The sequence below is a fragment of the Eutrema salsugineum genome, unplaced genomic scaffold (genome assembly GCF_000478725.1).
Source record: "Eutrema salsugineum unplaced genomic scaffold, Eutsalg1_0 scaffold_20, whole genome shotgun sequence".
Lineage (NCBI taxonomy): Eukaryota > Viridiplantae > Streptophyta > Magnoliopsida > Brassicales > Brassicaceae > Eutrema > Eutrema salsugineum.
The window spans coordinates 417,128-428,864 of NW_006256828.1; the positions used below are offsets into that span (position 1 = coordinate 417,128).

An 11,737-nucleotide genomic window follows, 5' to 3' on the forward strand; every position below is an offset into this window, starting at 1 on the left:
CAAGTGGGGTGTGTGATTTATTTCCGTAAAATTCCGTTGAAAGCTTTCTCCGTCTTCGCTCTGGGGCTCTGCAATGAAGCGTAGCTTCGGTTCCAATTCTTCAGGCAATAATGGGAGCAACAAGAAGACTAAGAAGAAGAATAATAATCCGAGCAATCAGAAAACCCTAGGCGCCGCATGGGGCGCTGCTTCTTTACCTTCCTCTCGTTCTTCTTTTCGGTCTTCTCCATTTTCCGATTTTGGAAGGTCTTCTTCTCTCATTCTCTGGGCATTTTAGTGTTGGGTAGTGTTAGATTTACAAATTATGATGTTAAAGTTGGAAAATTTACTCTGAAAGTGTTGATATTGACAACGATTGAGAAATGGATTTGCACTTATGAAGTTAGAAGTAAAAATGTTTTTTGATGGGTTTTAAAAAAATATTTCTGTTTGTTGTTTATGATAGATTGAAATTTTTGTACGCATACCAGGGTGAATATGATTTGATTTCTTGTCTTTGTGTGTAATCTAATAGGTTTTGTTATAAACTATTCATAAGAAGACAATAAGCATTGCTATAAACTTGATGTTCTATTGTTTTTGTTGTAGTTACATGGAAGTGAAAAATCGGAAACTTCAAAACCAATATGAGACTGAGGCTTCCACTTCTTCTTACGGTGTTTCGGGTTCTGAGAAACTTATTTTCCAAGGGATTTCAATCTTTGTGGATGGTTTCACCGTACCTTCTCATCAGGTTTAGCTCCATTACATAGGCTTTTACCAATCTTAATTTGGTCCTGATTTGATGATGCATTCGCCTCTATGATCTCTAGTTGTTTATAAATTGTTACATTTATCACTGGTGGGTCATCTGTGGTTTGATAGTGTCTGGACTTGTAATAGGAATTGCGAGGTTACATGATGAGGTACGGTGGGAGATTCGAGAACTACTTTTCTAGGCGTACTGTAACGCATATCATATGCAGCAACCTTCCAGATAGCAAAGTCAAGAATCTAAGGTTAGTTGTTTCTTAGTTTCTTGAAACTCTTGGCTAATTTCTTGCAAGTTCGTGTCTTGAAATGGTTTCGTATCTTCCAACCAGGGCATTCAGCAGAGGGTTACCTGTTGTGAAACCCACTTGGATAGTGGACTCTATCTCTGCCAACAGACTTTTGGGGTGTAAGTCAACACATTGCGACTCGGTTTCGCTTGAACATAAGTAGAAAAATATTTGTTTGCTGTCATCATCGTATACATTTATTCATTGTTTCAATACTTTTTGTTGTGATTATAACATTCCAGGGGTTCCTTACCAGCTAGATCAACTGAATGATACCCAGCCAAAGTTGTCTGCCTTTTTTGCACCCAGAAGCCATTTGACTCCACAGCTGGTTTCACCGGTTACTTCTTATCCGCCTGAAACTGGATACAGTGAAGTTGAAGAAGGAAGTGCAATTAGAGTAGAAGATTCAGAGGAATCAAGAGACCACGTTGATAATGAATTTGATGGCGTTGGTATTGAGAACAGTACTGCAGAAACGACAGAACAAACAAGAAATGACGATCTGAAATCTTCTGAAGTGAATGCGGAAATACTTGCCAACCCTGGCAAAGAAGAAAAAGAAGTTAGTAGTGAACTTCAGTCCTCTACCAATCTGCCTTCTGCTTCAGACAACAAATCCGTCCATGACAACGGGAAGAATGATGGCAAATCGATTGCAACTGCTGCTGGATCCTCTATAAGGCGTCATTCAACTCTCGAGGATCCCAATTTTGTGGAAAACTACTTTAAGGTAAATCTTTATAGAAACACTGTTCGTCTTATTTTATCCTCAACCCTTTCTGGTAGTTCTTACAAATTATAGTCCTTTTTGTTGCTCTTTGAGATATACTCCTTTCAGGTAGAAATAAGAGTCTCAGTGTCAATTAATATAACTATAAATAAATGGATGCAAAGTGTCATACAAAAGCAGACTCTGAAGATGCTTTTCATATATTTAATTCTGTTTCTGCAGAATTCAAGGCTGCATTTTATCGGAACGTGGAGAAACAGATACCGTAAAAGATTTCATGGTTCTTCTAGTGGACTTAAATGGGCAGACTCTGGCCAGAATACAGCTGAAAGTGCTAAGAAGTCAACCATTATCCACATTGATTTGGTAATTTGCTCACGCTAGGCTGTTTTCTTTATCGTATGCTTTATAAAAGTAGGGGAAATAATAGAAATCCCTGACCAACTCTTCATTTCTGCATTTCCCTTCATACAATAGAAGAGAGTGAAAAATATGCTTGAGGCTTGTGATTCTGGGGATTGCGTTTTTTTGTTCTTGTCTTTGTTGTAAGTAAATCTGTGATTTATTCCAGGATTCCTTCTTTGTGTCGGTGGTAATCAGGAACCGTCTTGAATTACACGACAAGCCGGTAGCCGTATGCCACTCAGATAATCCAAAAGGAACGGCAGAAATTTCCTCTGCAAATTATCCAGCTCGGGCTTATGGTCTGTCTTATACTGAAGTAATCTCTCCTAAGCTTAGTTGTACTATGGGTCATGACTTTTCTGTTTTTGTACTAATTAAATGCCGTTTTCTTAATCTAGGAGTGAAGGCAGGCATGTTTGTAAGACATGCAAAAGACCTTTGTCCTCAGCTTGTTATTGTGCCTTACAACTTTGAAGCGTATGAAGAGGTATTTTAGAGTTGTCTGTATCTTGTATGCTGTCGCATTGGTCCTGTATGTTTGACATTGTAACTCAATTGCAGGTAGCTGATCAGTTTTATGACATCTTGCACATGCATTGCAGAAAAGTTCAGGTCAGCCTTCAAAAAGATCTTTTTACTAGTTTCTGGCATTTATTAATTCTTAAAATTAACGTTTTCGTTTTCTTTTGAGTTAGGCGGTAAGCTGCGATGAAGCATTTTTAGATGTCTCAGATTTGAGGGATGTAGAACCTGAGTTATTAGCATCAACAATAAGAAAAGAGATCCTTGATACTACTGGATGCAGTGCAAGTGCTGGGATAGGCGGTACTATGCTAATGGCTCGTCTTGCTACCAGAGTTGCTAAACCAGCCGGCCAATTCCATATTTCTGCTGATAAGGTGCTTTCTGTAAATGGGTTTCTATTGTTTTCGTATTTGTGTTTGTTCCTAACTCGTAACCAGTGGAAATAAGTTTATTAACTGTGGTTAGTTTCTTGAACGTAGAAGGCATTTTGTATAAAATTCCGGTTCATCATAGTGTCTACCGTTTTTGCAGGTAGAGGAGTTCTTGGATCAGCTTCCAGTCGGCACACTACCTGGTGTAGGTTCTGTGTTGAAAGAGAAGCTGGAGAAGGAAAATTTTCGGACCTGTGGGCAGTTACGTTTGATTTCCAAGGTAAAACATTTCTTGTGATTATGGACATGTCGGGTGCTTTTCAATTGCTGAAAGATTCGTTTTATTGACAAAGTAATCTCTTTGTTCTTAAAACATGCATGTGGTTCTTGTTTAATATGTGAACTTTTGAAGTTAAGTAAAAAACCGTGTAAACATTTCTAAACTACAATTTTGCAAAAGTGGAAATTGTGACAGTAAACGTAAACAAGAAAAAAATCCTATCGGCTTTTGCAGGATTCTCTTCAGAAAGATTTTGGGGTGAAAACTGGCGAGATGCTTTGGAGTTATAGCAGAGGACTAGACCTTCGGTCAGTTACGGCGGTGCAGGTCTGCTTAACAGTAGATTACTCATTTGTTTTACATTTCATATCTATAGGTGATATTTTTCTTTTGACATGTCTCTTCTGTGAGCAAATAAGATGCATCAACCAGTAACTTGGATATTTTATATGTACAGGAGAGCAAGACTATAGGGGCTGAAGTGAATTGGGGCGTGCGGTTTAGAGATCAGCAAGATGTCTGTCTTCTCGTGAATCATGTCTTTTATTAACTTTTTGTCCAAATATAATTCATTAGATGTTTAACTAAGAATGTGTATGGTTGTTGATGGTTGAAGGTTCAACACTTCCTCCGATGCCTGTGCAAGGAAGTTTCTTTGCGTCTGCAAGGATGTGAAATGATAGGACGCACCTTTACTCTTAAGGTTTTTTGCCTTCTTCTACTTTCATTGTTGTAAAATATTTGGGTTCTGCTTTGTTTTCACAGTATTCATCGCATTGGGTATTCAATGCCTTCCTGACAGCTTTCATCATTAGAAATAAAATATTGAATTTTTGTGGTGGGGTGCTACTTCAGATTAAAAAGAGGAAAAAAGATGCTGAAGAACCTACAAAGTATATGGGTTGTGGAGACTGTGACAACTTGAGCCGCTCCATCACTGTGAGTTGGTAACCTCGAAGTTTATGGGAACTAGGATGATGGTTTTTGTCGTTTACTGATATCTAGTTGAATATTTTTCATATATGCTTGTGTAATTCTTGAAGCCTGGCTGATTAACACTGTTGCTATAGGTGCCTGCCGCTACAGATGACGTAGAAGTTCTGCAGAGGATTTCAAAGAAGTTGTTTGGGTCATATTGCTTGGGTAAGTGTGCCTCAGTTACCTTTTTAAGATGATTTGCTGTTGTTTAACTGTCAATTGAGCCTCTATTCGGGTCCTTGAAGTAGCTTAGTTCGAAAGATCATACGAACCTGTGTCAAGTTCTCGCAGATTTTCTCCTGGGCGAAATGCCTTCCTAGTGCCAAACTATCATTTCCTATAGTAGATACGTTTATTTTTCATTGATCTTCTGGGAGAAGCTTAAAAATTGCATTTAATATTTTAATTGCACGAAAATTATAAAATTGGCCCTTGAGAATGAACATCCTGCAGGAATTTATTCTTTGCTATTGACTTGTGATAACATCAAACTGTTGAATTGCTTGCATCTTATGACTATATCTTGATCTTGTTTAGTGCTACTCCTTTTTCGTTTTAGTGATCATGAATTGGAATTCGCCATGATTAAGCCTCAACTTTTGTTTCTCTTGAGATAGATGTTAAGGAAGTTCGTGGGGTTGGTCTTCAGGTCTCTAAGCTTGAGAGTGCAGATCCTTCTAATAAAGGTAATTTGTCAAAACTCCGGCATATTAAATTGCAGTCACTCTGCTATACGAATTTCTTCTGCTTTTCTGGAAAACAATCAGAAAAGAAAGTTGATATCCCAACTGTCGTTGTCTCTCCTTATTGATACTTGTTCCCTTAACTTTCAAGGTTCAAGGACTCTGACATCCTGGCTCAGCTCTGCGCCTGCCTCTGTTCAAACAGAAAAAGATGATAACGTTATTGCTGCAGATTGTAGGGAAAACGCAGGTAATGAATGCTCTGTTACTCCACTCTATGTTAAAGCTTTACAAGTGGTACCCTGAAAGAAACGCTTGTGTTCATATTAGTCTCTAAAAACATTCAGGACGTTCAGTTGGAGAATGTACTAATATGTCTGTGACAAGATAAGATCGTGACCCAAAATTGGTTTTCTTTTCCCTTTATTTTTTTCTGTTTTGGGTGTGGAAATGCAGACGTCTTAGTTAAGTTTAGCTATGAAAAACTGCTTCCTTAATTGTTGTCTTGTGGCAGATTGTAAGAGGCATGATACTGGTGGAGTTTCTAGACTCCGAGAATCTAATTCAGCAGAACCCTCAGTTCAGTCAGGTGATACGAGTTCATCTTTGCCGCCCATGTGTCACCTTGACATGGAAGTTCTAGAGAACCTTCCTCCAGAGCTCCTTTCAGAATTAGATGGAACCTACGGCGGGAAGTTGTTTGAGTTGATTGAGAAAAAACGAGGCAAAAGAAAAATCAACAGCAATTCTCCACATATCTCCTTGGATGGTGAGTTTTGTTAGCTGCATTAGAATCCTGATGGAACAACTTTTTTCCCTAGAGCAGTGCATCTGAAATGATTACTCTTTTTCTTCCCATATGTACTGCAGGCATTAAGGGTTCAAAATCTTTCTCAGTTAAGATACACGGCTTAAGAACATCTGGAGAAAAGGTAAAGCTTTTTGCTATCTCTTCTCAAAAGTGAGTGAAGTTCCTCAATTATGTTTAAGCATCCTCCACGATCTAACACTTTACTGAAAAAATGGGGCAAGTGATCTATGCAAAGAATATTGACATTTGTTCTTATATTCCCGAAATCAGGAATGTGGAGAACCGAGTGTGCCGCATCCTTCTATTGCAACAACATCTAATGAGCGTACCATTGAAATGACTGATTTGATGCCTTCATCACTTAGTCAAGTCGATTTCTCTGTGTTGCAAGAATTACCTGAAGAGTTGAGAGCTGATTTGCTGGGAGCATTTCCTACCCACAGGAGACAACACTCATCATCAGATGCTCCCATGGAGACTTGTAAGAAACAAGATACGGAGCCAAGAGATGTAAAGGACGCTGAGAATGAGATCGGATTCTCGTGTAGCTCTCTCTGGTTTGGGAACCCTCCTCCGTGGGTAGAGAATTTCAAAGCTAGCGGCAATAGTATCTTGGAAAAAATTGCAGATATATACTACAGGGTGGCTCAGTCAAGGCCGATGTTATCCACGGTCCTGCAACATACTGTTTCAGAAGTTGGGAGTTTTCATGATGCAAATGCCAATGATTTGGACAAATCTGTTTATGATGTGTGTGAACTTTTAAAACAGTACATTAAGCTCAAGGTAGAAGGTGATATCGAGGAGATTTATCTCTGCTTCCGCCTTCTGAAAAGGTATGAATTCTATTGAATATTGCAGAGATTTTTCTTGTACTTGTAATAAATCATCGATATGCCATTGCATTTCATTCAATTCAGAGATGTTGTTCATGTTTAGATTATTACCATTTTTTTGGTGATGATTATACTTTATCTTCAGATTAGCAGCAACGAGCCAGCTCTTCGTCCAGGTCTATGAGATTTTGTCTTCCTTTATTCAGGTCAGTGCAAGCTTTCCATTAAAATTACAAATCACTATATAAAAAAAACTACAGAAGTCTACATCATGAATTGAATTTAGAATATCGGGAATTGGCAAAGTAAGCATGAATTCTTCATATATAGGCCTTGATCAGTGAACACTATGGAGGAAGCTTGAGTGTATCTTGAAAGCAACAATTTGCGTGGAATTGCTCCTTAGCTGGATGCAACAGAATAGAAGAATGCATACTTGCAGGTTCATTCGCTAATATAGTCCCTGTTTATCCGTAAACTTCATTTGTTGACATCCTTACCAACCAAGAAATGTGCATCCTCAAGGTAAATGCACATGAAGCAGCTTAAGCAATCATACTTGGGAGGATCCATTGTGGCATTTCAATGTTAGAAGAATGGTGCGGTTTCCCATGTGAAATGGAGTCTCAGAAGAACGCATTTGCAGAATAAGATATGGATGTGATTCAGACCTCAAAGAACAGAGCTAATTAGTAGTTACTATTTTCTGGTCTAGGTGTGTGTATACTCAAGAAACTAACACATACATAAATTACAAGTATAGTGTTGTCGTCAGTGTTGAGTTTAAGGGTTTTGAAAGAATTTGTTGTATTGCAAAAACAGTAAACTTGATATTCAGATTCATCGTTGTGCATATCGTTGTCTTGACCATCATGTTGCCTAGGTCTTGATGACAGGTCTGAACATTCTTGAGAAAATCCCCTGAAATTATATCATCACACTCGTAGTCTCTTTGATGCTTGTCATACAAGGCAGTAAAATTTCTAAGATCCTGCGTCCTTTCAACGAACATTCGTCATGCTGAATGTTCTCTAGATAGTTTCTTATACATTCGCAAAGCTCTTAGCCTTTTTTGCTTGTCGTGAAGTATTCGTTGAGAAGAATAAGCAACTCAGGATCTTTAAGAAAATCGGTTTGAAGAGCTTCGATACATCCTCGTCCATGTTGTCCATATAGTCGCTGAGCTTGCTCACATTTTCTTCCTGAGCTTGCTCACATTTTCTTCCGACTTAGGATTTCAGAATACTACGACTAGAAAAAAACGGCATTACTACAGATTGATTAGAATTTGATTTTGTGACCAAAGTGATGTAGGTTAGTGGGATATATAGATTGAATTGTTTCCCTTTTCCTTTTTTCTATATTTCCTTTTTTATAACTATTTCCTTTTTCTTTTTTTTTTTGTTTCTTTTTCCTTAGATGTTTCCATTAAACTATGTAAAAAATCTGGTTTGACTTTCACCGGCTCTAACGGTCATGGCGAGGGGTCTAACACCATTTTTTTTAATGCTTCAAAATTTGATATAAAAGCCCATTATCTATTATCATTTAAAAAAAAACAAGAAATCTTTGATCTATCTATTTATATAACTATTTGTGTACTGATTTGCTTACGTGTCACGCTCACAACGAGTTTCACAGTCTTACGTTTACGTATCAGCTCTAAAATGAGTTTCGGCTGTAAAAAAACCGTTTAATCCTATTTTGCAATGACATGTCATTTTTTAATCTCTATAATTATTTGTGTAGTGATTTGCTTACGTGTCATACTCACAGCAAGTTTTACAATCTTTCGCTTACGTGTCAGCTCCAGAATGAGTTTCGGCTGTAGAAAGACCGTTTAACCCTATTTTGCAATGACATGTCATTTTTAAATTGGTTCGATGTTGTGTAAAAAAACTTAAACAAACCGGTCTAAATTATTTATGGTTTAATGCTTAATTTCATAGTCAATCAAATCGTTTTTAAAATTATATATAACCAAAATTTAGAAAAAAATTAACAAAAACGTTTTTTTTTAAAAAGAATCTATATCTCTTAGTGTTTACCAATTCTTATGTTTCAAAATTTAGAAAAAATCTAACAAAAATGTTAAAAAAAAAAAAAATGAAAACTATTTAAAAAGTAATGGAATTTTGTTTCAAAACGAAAAAGAACTAAAATTAAAAAAAAAACTCTAACAAAAAGTTTAGAAAATATATATTTATCTAACTAATGGAATGACGGTATTTGTGATGTTTAAAGCACATAAAATAGTGATCAAAATCGAATAAGTTCGTACGATACTTCAAAAATCTACGTCTAAAATACATAGAACAATGATCAAAAGATCTCAAACTATTTAAACTAAATTATTTGGATACTAATATGTTTTTGTTTACTCTCTTCTATTTTATACTTTTTTCACGATCATGTCTTCCAACATTAAAATGCAAGGAAATCTAACAAACAAATATACTCAAAAATAAACAACAAATGAATCCAAACTACTATCAGATTTTCAAGACAATAAAATTTAATAAAAATCTAACAAAAACATTTTTTTAAAAAAGTTATAGGGTTTTCAATTTCTTATAATTTAGTATAAATATAAACCACTTTTCTGTAATTCTCTCACAACTTTCAATATTGTATAATCTCTTCCTTCTTCTTTATTCTAACTAAAAATTCATGGAGTCATCAGGTAAACCTATACTAATTTTTTTTTAAATAAGTATTCAATAAAAAAATAACTTAAATCATATCGGTCTAAATTATTATGGTTTAATGCTTAACTTTATTGTCAATACCATTTTTTAAATTTAATAGATCGATATTTAGTCAAACCTAACAAAAAAGTAAAATTAATCAATGGAAAGTTTGACGAAATTATGATATTTGTTATGTCTAAAATATATAAAACAATGATCAATATTGAATAAGTTCGTACAGTATATCAAAAGATTTCAAAACTATTTAAACTAAATTATTTGGATATTAATATGTTTTTATTTACTCTCTTTAATATTGTTGTCATGATCATGTTTGCAAACATTAAAATGCAAGAAAATCTAACCAAAAAAATATACTCAATAATAGAGAATAAAAAACAAATGAATCTAAACTACTATTAGATTTTCAAACAATCAAATGGAAAATTATATCAGCCTGCGCTTATTATCTAAACTTATTTTACATTCTAAATGCATTTACGGTTGATTTTTATTTTTATTAATCAGTACTACAATAAAATTAGAATTTTGTATGTTAACATATCAGATATTTTAAGAAGAATAATCATCATCAAACCTATAATTTTTGATTGCTATGTGCACCAAATATAATCCACTAAAAATTAACACATGCATGGTAACCTATACCAATAAACATAAAATACATAGATAATTTAAATATTATCAAAAACATTTGTTTTTTTTATTTATATACTAATTGAGGTTCAAATTGCAACTAGTAAACCTTGGGGCGTGCGGCCAGATTCACCGCCAGTGGCATTGGGAGCGCCGCCAAGAGGATCAACAATGTCATCAATGTTGGACAGGTCGGGAATGTTTTTTTCGTCATATGCGTTAACGTTTCGGTCGTTGAGGGAGGCAATGGCGTCGTCTGAAGAAGGATAGGTAAAGCAGCAAAACCAAGAGCTCAACATCTTGCAGAGGAAAGACCACCATGGAAGAGAAGCTTAGGAGTTAGAAGCTTGGGAGCGAGAAGCCTAGGAGTTAGAAGCTTGGGAGCGAGAAGCTGGGAGTTAGAAGCTTGGGAGCGAGAAGCTTGGGAGTTAGAAGCTTTGCCGCTGCCTCCTTGGAAACCAATAGCATCGCTGGGAACCCCACCGGTTTCAATGTAGTCCTACGGGTGGAAACTCACTTGCCTCGCGGTGATGGTGGAAGGAGGAGGCGGCGGATCTCTGCGAACCCTACAGATTAGGTAGTCGGACTCGATCTCGTGGTCGGACATTTCTGTTTCTATTTCTTCTTTCTCTCTCTCTCTTTCGATCTTCTGGTGAGCACTGAGCACTGCTCTTTCTTATACTAATTGAGGTTCAAATTGCAACTAAAAAAATTATCCAATCAGAGAAAACAGCTACAATTGTTTTTTATTTATATACTAATTGAGGTTCAAATTGCAACTAAAAAAATTACCCAATTATAAAAAACAGCTACAATTATTATTAGCTTTAAAGAATAATTAAAACATTGTATTACTATTACCAGCCCAAATAATTGATTCACAAGCTTAAAATTGATCTTAAAATAAAAATATGTCCAATTTATGCACGCATGATACTAAAAATACATTCAATTCAATGCATAACCGTTTAATACATTCAATTTTATAATATTGGAACAGTGACAGAAAAGGAGTATGTCTCTCAGGTCTATCGATGTTTGATTTCTCTCAAGATACCTAGAATACTTCTAGTTAGATCGGCTATTGTAGTCGTTCCTCAATATCGTCATCCTACTGACTTGGATTTTAACATCATTATCAGAAAAGAAGAAATTTTATGAAGAAGATTGATTAAAAATAAAATTTTCTGAGACCATTGCATGTAGTTGGTCTCATAAATAAAGATAAAATTTTCTAATGTTTATTTTTCTCAAGTTTTCCTTTTTCTATAAGTATTTTCTTTTTTCATGATTGTTTTCTTTCTAATTCTCTTCATTCTTTATTTGCAACCAAAAAAGTGAGATTTAATTTTTTGGTCTATGTTTATATTATTTCGGGATTAATACCTTCTCTAAATCAATCATTATGGTAGACTATGCTTCCACGATCATAATCATATAATACATATCATATTTATTTAAAGAGAATAGACATCAATATGTCGATGCTTATGTAGAATAATGATTATTGATTGTTTGATTTTTGTATCTTATTGTTTAAATAGTATAATTGTTAAAATTCATTAGAACCTGAGATTTTGTTGAATAAAGCAAAAACCATTTTTAATCAATTATGATTTCAGTGATATCTATTTGTTTAACCTAATTATTCTTTGACAAAACTATGTTTGATAAAGTGGATCTTAAATTACATTAATTTCTTAGTAACATGTTTTTGTGCCTTCGATT

General features: G+C 35.3%; 1 protein-coding gene across 2 annotated transcripts; it reads left to right on the forward strand.

The window, feature by feature from the left end:
* The first annotated feature begins 53 nt into the window (after nucleotides 1-53).
* On the forward strand, nucleotides 54-7,505 carry LOC18016325 (DNA repair protein REV1). Of its 2 annotated transcripts, XR_002899527.1 has the most exons (24): nucleotides 54-246; nucleotides 589-733; nucleotides 883-998; nucleotides 1,083-1,159; nucleotides 1,283-1,773; nucleotides 1,996-2,139; nucleotides 2,345-2,477; nucleotides 2,577-2,665; nucleotides 2,740-2,790; nucleotides 2,874-3,077; nucleotides 3,235-3,354; nucleotides 3,589-3,681; nucleotides 3,812-3,871; nucleotides 3,971-4,057; nucleotides 4,210-4,293; nucleotides 4,425-4,497; nucleotides 4,950-5,018; nucleotides 5,167-5,265; nucleotides 5,530-5,784; nucleotides 5,886-5,947; nucleotides 6,097-6,662; nucleotides 6,808-6,868; nucleotides 6,993-7,104; nucleotides 7,188-7,505. XR_002899527.1 is itself a non-coding variant. In XM_024155349.1 (23 exons), exons 1-23 carry the CDS (start codon nucleotides 74-76, stop codon nucleotides 7,035-7,037), a joined length of 3,297 nt encoding a protein of 1,098 aa, XP_024011117.1. In that variant the 5' UTR covers nucleotides 54-73; the 3' UTR covers nucleotides 7,038-7,505. The 2 variants fall into 2 exon arrangements, 1 of the variants encoding a protein (XP_024011117.1); XM_024155349.1 differs by having other exon boundaries at nucleotides 6,993-7,505.
* Nucleotides 7,506-11,737: the final 4,232 nt, after the last annotated feature.